This window comes from Hyperolius riggenbachi, chromosome 7, assembly GCF_040937935.1.
Source record: "Hyperolius riggenbachi isolate aHypRig1 chromosome 7, aHypRig1.pri, whole genome shotgun sequence".
NCBI classification, from domain to species: Eukaryota; Metazoa; Chordata; class Amphibia; order Anura; family Hyperoliidae; genus Hyperolius; species Hyperolius riggenbachi.
The window spans coordinates 83492867-83507580 of NC_090652.1; the positions used below are offsets into that span (position 1 = coordinate 83492867).

At 43.6% G+C, this 14714-nt stretch overlaps 1 protein-coding gene across 3 annotated transcripts in view; it reads right to left on the bottom strand.

Annotated features, from left to right (window-relative positions):
• DNAJA3 (DnaJ heat shock protein family (Hsp40) member A3) overlaps nucleotides 1–14714 on the bottom strand; it is a 39473-nt gene that overhangs the window by 4888 nt on the left and 19871 nt on the right. Inside the window, exons 8-11 of one of the 3 annotated variants that reach the window (XM_068244177.1) lie at nucleotides 7167–7295; nucleotides 6970–7085; nucleotides 5598–5695; nucleotides 2925–3036 (exon numbers count right to left, since the gene is read on the bottom strand). In XM_068244177.1, coding sequence (XP_068100278.1) covers nucleotides 2927–3036; nucleotides 5598–5695; nucleotides 6970–7085; nucleotides 7167–7295 — 453 coding nt within the window. In that variant the 3' untranslated portion in view covers nucleotides 2925–2926. Of the gene's footprint in view, nucleotides 1–2923; nucleotides 3037–5597; nucleotides 5696–6969; nucleotides 7086–7166; nucleotides 7296–14714 lie in introns of those variants that run through there. The other 2 variants (XM_068244178.1, XM_068244179.1) reach the window with 2 other exon arrangements.

Consider the following 14714-nt stretch of genomic DNA (forward strand, 5'->3'; position numbering starts at 1 on the left):
GAGGTAAATTAACTACAGAGGAGGTAAATTAACTACAGAGGAGGTAAATTAACTACAGAGGAGGTAAATTAACTACAGAGGAGGTAAATTAACTACAGAGGAGGTAAATTAACTACAGAGGAGGTAAATTAACTACAGAGGAGGTAAATTAACTACAGAGGAGGTAAATTAACTACAGAGGAGGTAAATTAACTACAGAGGAGGTAAATTAACTACAGAGGAGGTAAATTAACTACAGAGGAGGTAAATTAACTACAGAGGAGGTAACTTAACTACAGAGGAGGTAACTTAACTACAGAGGAGGTAACTTAACTACAGAGGAGGTAAATTAACTACAGAGGAGGTAACTTAACTACAGAGGAGGTAAATTAACTACAGAGGAGGTAACTTAACTACAGAGGAGGTAACTTAACTACAGAGGAGGTAACTTAAGGAATGAAGAGGTAAGATAAATCTCTCACGTGTGGAGGTAAGTTTTCTCTTGCCTTATCTCTAGCATGATCTTAGTGAATTGAGGCCATTGTCTATGTGAATAAACTTTTTGGAGGGCAGTCGTTTTCAAACTCTGGCCTTCCAGACCTCTAATGTAGGAAGGACCGGGGACAGCCACCTGAACCGAACACACTGTTTAGCAGCAGAAAGGGATTATGGTCCTGACAGTGTACTGTGTAACCTCAATGCATTGTGGGACATAACAGCTGTTTCCAACTGCCAAGCAAGCCATATCTCCATCTGTGGAATGTTCGTTTATGGAGAGTTTTATGCAAAGAGATCCCCTGTCACAACTAAAGATGTCACCACCAGTGATAAATGTCAGAATGTAAATCAGGGAGAGGAAAGATGTTACAATGGGCAAACACTGACTAAATGATTTATAAGTGAATATTGTAAAAAAAAATTAAAAAATAAATAATAAGCAACTTTATTCATTATGTACTTTTCACGGAGCAAATTGGCCCATTTCGGCGCAGCGCTTTGGGCACCGCCATAGGCCTGAATTAGATAACCCCCCCCCAACATACCACAACTCAGAGGGGGCATAGCATTAAAGGACACCCGAGGTGAAAATAAACAAATGAAATAAAGAATTGTATCTATCCTCCTCCTCTTAAAAATGACAAGATATTCCATAGTTTTATTTTATAATTAAATCTACTTTTCAAGTTTTTGTTTGATTGTTTTTGCTCAATGATACATTCATTGAAGTATGCCAGAGCTAAAATCTATGAACTATTGGCCCTTTTTATCTCTTTCCTGCTCCCAGAAGCCATTTTCTGCTAGGAAAGTGTTTTATCGTAATTTCTCATCAGTGAGGATCACACTGTAGTCTGACTCATTCCTGCCTCAGACAGGAACTGCCACTTACATACCGGATGCTTAACTCTTTCAGGCAGAGAAAAGAAAAAAAAAAAAAAGGAACACAGCATAGTTATTTGTGGGCTAGGCACTGTGCATACACATGTCTATCTCAACATGTCTTGTCAGTTCGGGTATCCTTTAAAGGAGTTATCATGCAAATAAAAGAAAATAAGTGCTACTTGCCCGGGGCTTCCTTCAGCCCCAAGTTCCCAGCATGTCCCTCGCCAAAGCTCTGTCCTCCAGGTCAGCCTGTACTGCATCTGCACGAGCGGCGGGTGCCTGCGCAGTCCGCTTCGGCCCACGTGGCGGTGATTGACAGCGCCGCTCGCGCAGGCGCAGTACAGGCCGACCTGGAGGTCGCCCCGACGTCATTGTCGGGGACCGGGACGGAGCTGCGGCGAACGGCTGAAGGGAGAGCTGCGGCGAGGGACATGCTGGGAGCTTGGGGCTGGAGGAAGCCCCGGGTAAGTAGCACTTTCTTTTATTTGCCTGATAACTCCTTTAATGCCACCCAGGCGTTTGCCTGCAGCAGGGATGTTTATCTCATGTCACCTCGGGAATCCTTTAATGCCACCCAGAAAATTTGCCTGCAGCAGGGTCAGCCATCTTTCCGTTTTACCCTGTGCCTAAATTTGGCAAATGTACACCTGTGGAGAACTTATCAGCAATGCATCAACAGTTTGGAAGCAGATTTTTCAAATAGGGTTTTGCACACACTGCTGCTTGTTTTCCATCAATATAATTACACACAATAGCTTGTTTATCATCAACATAAGCACAGAAGAGCAGCTTATTTTGTATATACTGAACATGACCATATCTTTAATGAAGTACAAAATCAACAATGTGGATCATTATAGATGAGGGCACCATTTAAAGTATAAAGCCAATAAGGTTTTAAAGTACCCCTGAACCTCTAATTATTAGATTACTTTTTTAGAAGTGTCCTGGCACTGCTCATCCTCTGGGTCACAAACCCGCCCCGCCCTTTCACGATCTTCGTATTTTCGGTGCCCTCCGGAAGATCCTCCGAGTGGTAAAGTGTTATTTTGAACTGCACAGGCACAAGTTTCGAACTGCACCAGTGCAGTGAAAGGAAACATTTGTGGTCGAGCGCTTGCTTTAGCTGTGTTCGTGCAGTTTGGAACTTGCTCCTGCACAGTTCTGAATAACACACTGCCGCTACGGGGAGCTGTTTTTTTGCATGCGACTGGCGGATTCCATCAAATAAGAGGACCAAGGACCAGCAGCGAGCGGGACCCCAAAGATAACAAGCCACACCAAGACTTCTGAATAGGTTATTTAGCCCGCTGTGGGGTTTAGTCATTTTTGGCTCCACTAAAAACTGCAGCTGGTAGCAAGAGGACCTGAGTGAACAAACATGGCAGGGAGGAAACCAGGACTAGATTTAAGATTTCCAATCTACCCAGACAGCCCTCACTGGGAACACCCACACCACATTAATTTAGATAGAAAGGACATGTACTTAAATCAATGTATAGTCAAATGGTACATAGTACAGGGAGCGTTATGTCTGTATAAACATAAAAACGGACTGTTCCTACCGTCATGAACTAAACATTTTCTTTAGTTTGGTTAGGAATCCCTCCTTGTTTTCCCCTGCCTGCTCATCATCAGGACTCTCGTTGCTAGCTGCAGAGCTGTGCCGGCCACTGCCTAGTGGGCAGAAAGATGAAAACAAGTGTCAGTGTATCTCCCCGGCCCACAACTATACCTATCAATGCACACCCTCTACAGGTAAGCCTTATTCCTGTACTAATACACAGCACAAGAACACTGTACAAGATTATCTATAGAGGCTGCACTGCAGCAGACTAGCATGCACAGATACTGTGTGGTGGTGGTGGGTGTGTGTGTTAAAAAGCAAACTCTCCAAGAACACTACAGACAGCAATAAGAACCACCGTAATGGAAAAAGGGCCCTTTCTCACTTGGAATCGCAAAACGTTAGCAATTAGCGCTGTGATTTTACCGTGATTAATGCAGTAAATCACTGTACACTTGTGATTTTTCAGGGCTTTTTAGCATTCTAATCGTGATCACTCTAGAATCGCAGAAAAATGCTGCCTGTATCGCTTTTTGCAATTGCCGCTAACAGCGAACTGCCGGCAATCACTGCAGTGAGATCACTGCCATACAGTTAGTATTGCATTAGTGCTTTAGAAAGCGCTAGCGATCACCAGAGATTCAGCGATTAGCAGTAATTGCCTGCTAATCACCCCAGTGAGAACGGGCACAAAGTGCTGGGGTCTTTTTCTGTGTTCTTGTGAGAGATTCCTTCACTTCCTGTGGTGTCACCTGAGACAGGAGGTAGCAAGAACTCTGTTGTGGTTACAAATGGCAATAAAAGAATGACAGAGGTTCAAACTGTACCTTGCTCCGTCCACAAGAAATAGCTTCTGCCCCCCCCCCTCCCCCTTTCAAGTAAGAGAAAAGAAAAACATCCAAAGTATATATTCCACCTCCTGCAGGGAATACTTAAAAGTTGAACAGCCAGAGCCTGCTGCAGGGGTACACACCCACAAAGCCCATGGGCAGGTCATATACAGTACTTCATGTGTACAACTGAGTGTCCCAATGAAGAGCAATAAGCACACAACGCTCCTGTGTTTGGCTCTACCCAGAGAGGCAGGAGCCGTTACTCACAAATCAAAGTCCCAACTCCTGCTTACTGGTCGAGGCCAAATCTTTACTAGGAAAATGCCTCTACTAATGTTAAAGCAATACTGAAGTGAGTGTTCCTGGTTCTCTCGGTATCCTTGTTCCTCTATTCAAATTTTCTACCTCCAGGAGCCCTCACAAGCACTCGTGTCCCCAGTATCTTCCTTAGACAGGCGGCTCCGTACGGTCAATGCGCAGACATTTCCAAAGCCCTCCAAGGAACCCCGAAAGCATATTTCACCAGTTGGTCGAATAACTTCAGCTGAAACGAGGACTCGGGAGGGAGGACCACGAAGCCTTTATGAGATCCAGAGCCTTCCCTCTCCACAGAATCAGATGTTTTTTCTTGCAAGTTGCTTCAGTATTACTTTAAGCAGAAAATTAGATTCATATGCAAACACCAATTCAAAAATTGCTAGGGATGAACTGGAGCTTTGTACGGGGCTAATCAGACTCAGGAACTGCTGATTAATTAAAATTGACCTGAACTCTTGCACAGGACAGAAGAAAAAACAGAGAAACTAGTAAAAAGGCTCGCCTATTAAACGGGTGCTAGGTCATGGGCACTAGCTAAACCCCTCCTCCCACAATGCGCATACAGATGCATCCTGCTGGCCCGCCCCCCACCGCTGTCCGAAGTATTTGCATACAGGGCGATGTTACTTGCTTGGCAGTTGGAAAAAGCTGTCATTTCCCACAATGCAACACTGTTCACAGACCCCAAATGGTGAGGTCTGGAAACACGGACACAGGACGACGCAGGGACACATGGGTTTTATTATATAGGATGCACCATGTATGTATTTAGACAGTTTAGCCTGTCTAAATCCCCCTCATTTGTGTATAATCACTGGTTGTAATTTGATCTCTCCTGTGTCACCTGACTGCCACAGCAGATAAGCTCATTTGAAAGCACAGGAAGTTAACAATATGCCTGCTTCCATGAAAGCAGGAAGTAGAAACAGAGCATATTCATTTCAGGGTTTGTATCAGCTGTAACAAAGAAAGGTTTTTCTTTAAAGGTCATTATGCTGTTGTGTATCTTTTAGAGCAGAGAGGAAGTTTGGAATTCAGGTCCGCTTTATCAAGCAGTTAATTTAATCTGATTAGCAACTTCCTAATCGGATTAGCAACTTCCTAATCGGATTAGCTTTTGCAATTTTCTGGTTCCCCTTGTTCAGCATGAGCATATTCTTATCAGTGGAAAACTAGTAAAAAAAAGACATGTGAGTGCTACTTTTTTTTTTAGTACAGCAATAATTCCTTTTACTGTTGGTTGAGTGGTTTGGGCACTCACATATGCCCAGTTAAAATGCATAAGATCACATTTACTGGACATGTGCTGCATATAGCGATCTCCTGTGCCATAGTGCGTTTCCTGTCTACAAGATTCTGCCTGGGCAGCCAAATAAAACAAGCTGGAATAAGAGGTACACTGAAGTCCGCAGACAATAAGTGCATGACAAAATTTAGGGGAACACAACAGTTTTGATTTTCCACTGTACTAAATTACATCTTTCAAGACTCAGGTGATTAGGAGAATGATGAATTTCTACCTGTTGTTGTGTTGGTGATGCCATTCACTGAGCCTTCCACCTCCGTTTCATCCTCTGCAAAGCTCTGCATCAGCATCCGTTGTCTGTCTGTCAAAGTCCTGTGAAGGGAGATAAATGTTTAATAAGAATGCTTGCAAAGTAGCAGTACAGTGATCCAATACTGACAGGATCGCTTTGAACCATCATAGTACCTCACCATTAGGCTCCCCTGAATACCCGTGGATTAGCTGATCTTCCTGGTGCAAAAAGACAAGCTCCTCCCACTCCTTGCCACTTTACAGATTGGCCTCTACAGAAATGCACAGATCTGGCCAAGCAGTGGTCACACGTGGTAGGGATGGATTGAACTGGTAGTTTGGTCTCTAATAATTTTTTTTACCTTCTATGAGACACACCAGGTACTCAACTAGGTCCATGTTTGTCACCATGGGCATAAATACTGAAACCCACAACACAAAAACTTCAAAAGCCACGCTTAGCGGGTTGCAGGGAAATGTGGAGCCCCCAGAGGTGACTGATAAAATAGTGGGTGTCGGATATGCTTCACGCCCGCTATTTATAGCAGCAATTTGTATAGCAGGTAGCCCCAGTGCCTCCTATTTTAATCGCCCAAATTTCCCTGCAATTCCGCTTATTGTGGCTTTTATCATTGGCGCCTATGGTGGCACCCTTTTCACCAGGGTGCCCTTTTTTACCCCCATTTTGCTGGAAGGAAGGGGCTACATACCACTATATGGCAATATATACCTGTAGATATAGGAAGTGTTGCTGAAACCAAGACCATTACTGTAAAAGTGGATATCCTGAATTATTTACTGCATTCTACTATATTTAGTGCCTCTTTCAAGTGTACCCAAGCCGAAGCTCAGGTACAAATTCCATACTTACCTAAAGAGAGGGAAGGCTCAGGATCCTATTAAGGCTTCCCTCTGTATTCTAATGCCCCCCACTGCTGAGCGCAGCCCCCCTGAAGATTAGCGACAGTGCACTGCAGCTAATCACTTTGGGGCCGCACAGCTCTTCTCTTTGCAGTAGCCGCGTGAGCCCACTTGCACATGCGCAGTAAACAGGAGCCGAAGGCCCTGTGCTTCTGCGCAGCCGTGCTCGCATGTCTACTGTGCGGCCACGCTGCAAGATAGGAAGGAGTGCGGCCCTGATCTGGAGGGGTGCCCTGCCCAGCAATGGGGGACATCTGAGTAGCGAGGGAAACCTCAATAGGATCCTGAGGTTTCCCTCTCTTAAGGCGAGTATCTGATTGTAATGTTGAGCTTTGGCTCTGGATCACTTTAAGGCTGCCCCCCAAACAATAAAGGCTTCAGCATCTGTCAGAATGCATCCATGTGCACGTATAACCCTTTTCCTCCCCACTCACCTGGGGATCTTTAGCTTGATGTGAATGTAATGGTCTCCATAGCCATAACTGTTCAGCCTTGGCAGCCCTTTCCCGCTGACTCGGATACTGTGGTCTGGCTGTGTGCCAGCTGGTATCTAAGAACAGAAAAATAAAGATGTAAAATACACATACTAATGACGGACCCAAAAACGTGCATTTCATGGGAATAAACTCACAACAACATTGATGGGTTCATAAAGGCCTTGTGCTCTGCTGGTGCCTCCCAGGACAGCTTGAGCAAGTGAAATGATCAGGTTTGAGTGGATATCGGCCCCTTCTCGCCTAAAGATTGGACTCTTCTGCACCTGTAACACAGCAATACGTAAAATACAAATTAACACCCAATTGAAAAAAGTCCGGTCCAGTGCACACTATATATGGAGAGATTAAAGCAAAACCTGAAGCGAAAAATAAAACAAAACCAAAAAAAAAAAAAAAAAAAAACCCATACATAATGAATCCTATGTGTAGTACTGATAAGGAATAGAATATTAGTAGCAAAGAAAAGTTTTTTTTATTTTAAGTTATATAAGCTAATAACTGCCTCATTCTGTCACAATTGCAGTTTCAAAGCAAACGGTCTTTTAAACTATAAAACAAAGCAGAAATAACGACCAATTGAACTTTCCTGCAGTAAAGCCTTATCTTAACCTGTCTTTCACTGTTTCTTTTCTGTTTAAAGAGAACCAAAACTGAGAAACTGAGAAGGATATGGATTTTTCCTTTTAAAATAATACCAGTTGCCTGACTCTCCTGCTGATTCTGTGTCTCTAATACTTTCAGCCACAGCCCCTGAACAAGCATGCAGATCAGGTGCTCTGACTGAAGTCAGACTGAATTAGCGGCATGCTTGTTTCAGGTGTGTGATATAGCCCCTACTGCAGCCAAAAGCAGGGTGCCAGGCAACTGGTATTGTTTAAAATGAAACATCCATATCACTCTCAGTTTAGTTTCCCTTCAAGTGCTTCAGAAAGTGCAGTAGTTGGCCCAGGTCAAAGAGCTCAAAGAAGCTCTTTTGCATAGATAACTGAAGTTTTTAACTCTTCCTGTACTGGTAAACAGACCTGACAATAACCATGTCAGCCTCCATAGCCCTCTCATCTCGGGTTCCCTTTAATGAAACAATCGATAATGCAATCGTTCAAGATTGAATGGGCCCATCAGCTTCTCGGTTTTCATGCGATTGTTTACTAAAAATTGTACTGATAACGGGAGGCTTAAGTTGCATAGAGAAAAGGCTCTGTTCCCACCAGAGTGGAGCGGACATTTTTCGTCCGTTCTCCAGCCAATGCTAAACGGACAGTGAATGGCTTTCATTTCATAAATAGGAGCCAATCACTTCCATTTCATAAATAGGAGCCAATCACTTCCATTTCATAAATAGGAGCCAATCACTTCCATTTCATAAATAGGAACCAATCACACTCCCCACACTGCAATGGGATCCTCGGCTCTCGCTGGCCACACAAGTGGGATCACAGCCTTACTAGCATATGTTACGCTGTAGTATCTGTTAATAAGTCTAATATTTGAATAGCACTTTCTCCTGTCGGACTCAAAGCGCTTGTGAGGCAGCCACTAGAGCGCACTCCGGCAGTACAAAAAACTCCTTACTAAATAGGTGCTGGCTTACTGAACAGGAAGAGCCCAGATTTAAACCCTGGTCTCTTGTGTCAGGCAGAGCCCTTAAAGAGAACCAGAGACGAAGCACCCTCATGTATTTTACAATATATTAATGGGAACATGACAGTAGCCACCTACTCTGCTCTTTGTTTAATTTTAGTCTGCCAAATCTGCCTGTTATCAGCCCAGATAAGAATCCCGACTGAGCATTCAGTCTAGCTTTGCCCATGATTATAGCTGATTCAATCTTCTGTGAGGTCTTTTCAAGCCCAAGTCTGCCCCCTTGTGGCTTTGCTTTGCTGCTATTTATCCTCTAAGACGCAAAGCAGAGCCACAAGGGGGCAGGCTTGGGCTTGAAAAGACATCACAGAAGACTGACTCTGCTATAATGATTCCAGTGAAAGCTAGACTGAATGCTCAGTCAGGGATTCTCATCAGGGCTGATAACAGGCAGATTTAGCAGAGAAGAATGAAACAGTGAGCAGGATAGGCGTTTACGGTCATTGATATACAGTGATGTGAAAAACTATTTGCCCCCTTCCTGATTTCTTATTCTTTTGCATGTTTGTCACACTTAAATGTTTCTGCTCATCAAAAACCGTTAACTATTAGTCAAAGATAACATAATTGAACACAAAATGCAGTTTTAAATGATGGTTTTTATTATTTAGTGAGGAAAAAAAACTCCAAATCTACATGGCCCTGTGTGAAAAAGTGATTGCCCCCCTTGTTAAAAAATAACTTAATTGTGGTTTATCACACCTGAGTTCAATATCTGTAGTCACCCCCAGGCCTGATTACTGCCACACCTGTTTCAATCAAGAAATCACTTAAACAGGAGCTATCTGACACAGAGAAGTAGACCAAAAGCACCTCAACAGCTAGACATCATGCCAAGATCCAAAGAAATTCAGGAACAAATGAGAACAAAAGTAATTGAGATTTATCAGTCTGGTAAAGGTTATAAAGCCATTTCTAAAGCTTTGGGACTCCAGCGAACCACAGTGAGAGCCATTATCCACAAATGGCAAAAACATGGAACAGTGATGAACCTTCCCAGGAGTGGCCGGCCGACCAAAATTACCCCAAGAGCCCAGAGAAAACTCATCCGAGAGGCCACAAAAGACCCCAGGACCACATCTAAAGAACTGCAGATCTCACTTGACTCAATTAAGGTCAGTGTTCACGACTCCACCTTAAAGAGTAACTGTCAGGCTGCAGAAGCTAATTTAAACCTCTATTCTCCTGTGTTAAACAGTTTAGAAGGAAGCTCAAAAGCCATTAGTGAAGATAAACATTTCAGTTACCTTTGATGTGTGCTTATCTTAGTCTGTTATAGACCCATAAAGACGCAAGCCGCAGCTAAACTGCAAAGCATTCTGGGGCCCTCCCCTCGGCTGCTAATGAGACGGTACAGGAGCTTCTAATCAGTCCATCGCGAAACACTGATAAATCTAGGGGCAGAGTTTCACTGCAGGAGTCAGCTATTGTTCCTAGCCACATGGCTCATTAATATTCACTGCACACCGTGTTGTTCAAGAACCAGCTTATCTGTGATCAGAAGCAGGCAGGACATGACGACACATTTGGCTTCACAAACATGGAGCCTGCCATGAGCTGTCAGGAGCATCTATCTCTGCATATACTATATACAAATTCTGTGAAATCCAAACGTGGACAGTGAAATGCATATGTAATGTAAGTACAGCCAATCTTTAGCTACTGATATATGTGTTTATTTTCTCTGAGACCCTATACCTAACAGCTCCTCTTTAAGAAAGAGACTGGGCAAAAACGGCCTGCATGGCAGATATCCAAGGCGCAAACCACTTTTAAGCAAAAAGAACATTAAGGCTCGTCTCAATTTTGCTAAAAAAAAAAAAACATCTCAATGATTGCCAAGACTTTTGGGAAAATAGCTTGTGGACCGACGAGACCAAAGTTGAACTTTTTGGAAGGTGCGTGTCCAGTTACATCTGGCGTAGAAGTAACACAGCATTTCAACAAAAGAACATCATACCAACAGTAAAATATAGTGGTGGTAGTGTGATGGTCTGGGGTTGTTTTGCTGCTTCAGGACCTGGAAGGCTTGCTGTGATAGATGGAACCATGAATTCTACTGTCTACTAAAAAATCCTGAAGGAGAATGTCCAGTCATCTGTTCTTCAACTCAAGCTGAAGCGATCTTGGGTGCTGCAGCAGGACAATGACCCAAAACACACCAGCAAATCCACCTCTGAATGGCTGAAGAAAAACAAAATGAAGACTTTGGAGTGGCCTAGTCAAAGTCCTGACCTGAATCCTATTGAGAGGTTGTGGCATGACCTTGAAAAGGCAGTTCATGCTAGAAAACCCTCAAATAAAGCTGAATTACAACAATTCTGCAAAGATGAGTGGGCCAAAATTCCTTGATTGCAGTTATTGCTGCTAAGGGTGGCCCAACCAGTTATTAGGTTCAGGGGGCAATTTCTTTTTCACACAGGGCCATGTAGGTTTTGAGGTTTTTTTCTCACTAAATAATTAAAAAATCATTTAAAACTGCATTTTGTGTTCAATTATGTTATCTTTGACTAATAGTTAATGGTTTTTGATGAGCAAAAACATTTAAGTGTGACAAACATGCAAAAAAATAAGAAATCAGGAAGCGGGCAAATAGTTTTTCACATCACTGTATATGGTAAAATACATGAGGGAGCTTCGTCTCTGGTTCTCTTTAGCCGTTAGACTATCCAGTTTACTGCACAAGGCAAGAGTACTCTGCTGAATGACATTTCTGTTCACAGCACATTATGAGCAGCTATTTTAGCAAAGTTCTGGGAAAAAATAAAAGGTCACAGGAATGCAAAGAGAGGGGGGAAAAAAAGTTTTGTTTTTACACAAAATGTTCGACATAGAACCTATTGCTCTTCACAGCTAACAGTTGTGCGTTTCTGCTTTCATTAATACAGAAACCAAGGACAACATTTCTTGCTCCATCTAGTTGCTCAACTACTCCATAAACATCAGTCTGATGCAAGACTGTGTAAGCTTAGGCATAACAGGAGCAAGCTGCTGCCCTCTGCTGGTCAAACAAGAAGTGACACCAGAATCCTCAGACATACCATAAAACAGTCCACGGCCCAATACCGGTCCGCGGGACGTTTTGCACCGGGCCGCGACAAATCCCCTGCCTCACGATGATTTTCTTACTGGTGCCTGGTGTAAACCTACCGTCCCGCCCCCTCCTTCATGTGCACGCGGCTATATTTCCGCCTGTACGCATTGCAGATGCAGAGCGCAGCCACGCAAGCCGGAAGTCACGCCTAGCCCATGCCATCTTTCTCGAGAGCGGCGTCAGCGTGTGTAGCCTGTGCAGCTGCGCTTTTCCCGGGCAGTGTGAGGCAGTGCGGCAGTGAGACAGGGAGATAGCGTGGCCGTGGCGGACGGAGTATTCCAGATACATTCTCTTCTGGGTAAGGCGGCTGACAAGTCAGTTTCTATATGCCTATTAGTCAGCGTTTTTCTACCTTTCCTTTAAATGTAGCCTCACTACCTTTCCTTTGAATATAGCCTCACTATACTGCTGTGCTGCATAGGGCAGGCCCTAGGCCTGGGATTATTGTACATGCATTTTAATACTTTGCAGTGATCATAATTATGTGCAGTTTTTGATCCACCTCTTGCTGGCTTGTTTTTTGAAAGGTATCCACGACTGAACAAAATGCATTATTATTCATTAGGCCCTAATGAATAATAATATATTTTATTCAGTCGTGGATACCTTTCAAAAAACAAGCCAGCAAGAGGTGGATCAAAAACTGCACATAATTATGATTAGGGGTTGGGAGAGAGAGAGATGGTGTTTCTGGTAAAAAGGTATCCATGATTGAACAAAATACACACCATTCCTTCTATATTTCAGTCTTAACACAAAGTTTATTAGGGACTTATCCCAAATAGAGGTTTCATATACTAACTGAACTATACTGAGCTAACTGTACTTGCTATACTGGGCTAACTGTAGTAGCTATACTGGGCTAACTGTAGTAGCTATACTGGGCTAACTGTAGTAGCTATACTGGGCTAACTGTAGTAGCTATACTGGGCTAACTGTACTTGCTATACTGGGCTAACTGTACTTGCTATACTGGGCTAACTGTACTTGCTATACTGGGCTAACTGTAGTAGCTATACTGGGCTAACTGTAGTAGCTATACTGGGCTAACTGTAGTAGCTATACTGGGCTAACTGTAGTAGCTATACTGGGCTAACTGTAGTAGCTATACTGGGCTAACTGTAGTAGCTATACTGGGCTAACTGTACTTGCTATACTGGGCTAACTGTACTTGCTATACTGGGCTAACTGTACTTGCTATACTGGGCTAACTGTACTTGCTATACTGGGCTAACTGTACTTGCTATACTGGGCTAACTGTAGTAGCTATACTGGGCTAACTGTAGTAGCTATACTGGGCTAACTGTAGTAGCTATACTGGGCTAACTGTAGTAGCTATACTGGGCTAACTGTAGTAGCTATACTGGGCTAACTGTAGTAGCTATACTGGGCTAACTGTAGTAGCTATACTGGGCTAACTGTAGTAGCTATACTGGGCTAACTGTAGTAGCTATACTGGGCTAACTGTAGTAGCTATACTGGGCTAACTGTAGTAGCTATACTGGGCTAACTGTAGTAGCTATACTGGGCTAACTGTAGTAGCTATACTGGGCTAACTGTAGTAGCTATACTGGGCTAACTGTAGTAGCTATACTGGGCTAACTGTAGTAGCTATACTGGGCTAACTGTAGTAGCTATACTGGGCTAACTGTAGTAGCTATACTGGGCTAACTGTAGTAGCTATACTGGGCTAACTGTAGTAGCTATACTGGGCTAACTGTAGTAGCTATACTGGGCTAACTGTAGTAGCTATACTGGGCTAACTGTAGTAGCTATACTGGGCTAACTGTAGTAGCTATACTGGGCTAACTGTAGTAGCTACACTGGGGTAACTGTAGTAGCTACACTGGGGTAACTATACTAACTATACTGGAACAACTATACCTAGATATCTACTCACCTATATACTACACTCAAAATCGGGGAAAAAAGGGGGGGGGAGGGGCTGCCACTAACCACGCCCCCCCCCCTCCCCCAACCCACTACCCCACCTCCCCCGGGCCCCGGAGAAAAGTTTGGTTGGGATAGTGGTCCCCGGGCTCAAAAAGGTTGGGGACCCCTGCAATATTTAGAATTTAATACTGCAGCAGGAAAAAGAAACCTAGATAGACAAATGACCTGATTAACAAACAAAAGCATCTCCAGTGGTGATACATAAATGTTTCTATAATGGATTTGCTAAATGTTCTGCATTTTGGTCCAAAGCAGAACTGAAGATTCCTTAAAGTGGATCTGAGATAAACTTTTATTGCACAATTGTGTTCCTTTCATATCGTTTATAGGGCATTCCTCAAGCCAAATTTTTTTTTGTTTTAATCTAATTCCCTATAAACTAAACAAGCCTTGCCCACAGCTTCTCCAGTGCCCATGTAGCAATATGGGGGGCTTATGGGAGCTCAGTGTGGGCAGGAGGAGGAGGTGTTACTAGCCAGAGATTTCAGAGGCAGAGGGGAGGAGGAAGGAGGAGAGGGGAGTGAAGTTTTCACAGGCCAAGGGCTGGAAATGCAGTGCAGCTTGCCTGTGTGTAATGATCACAAGCAGATAATGGCTGCTCTCATTGTATCACAGGAAGAAATAATCATATAAACTCATATACTGTTGGAACTGTTTGCAGCTAGATTTGCTGTGTAAATTACCTAAACTTAAGATAAGATATATAGACAAGTTTCTTGTTAATTTTTCATCTCGGATCCGCTTTAAAAAACAGTTTCACTTACCTACCTGGGGCTTTCCCAAGCCCCCTGCAGGTCCTCTATGATCCTCCGCTCTCCCGCCACGGTGCAGTTTCGTTACTGCTGACTTGCAAGTCGCCGGCAACTGGGCCTGCACAGCCCTGGCCACATGTATCCTTCTTCGCATTACCGTCCTGTAGCAGCTGGTAACGTAAAGAAGGATACGCGTGGCCAGGGCTGTGCAGGTGCAGTTGACTTACAAGCAAGCGGTAACT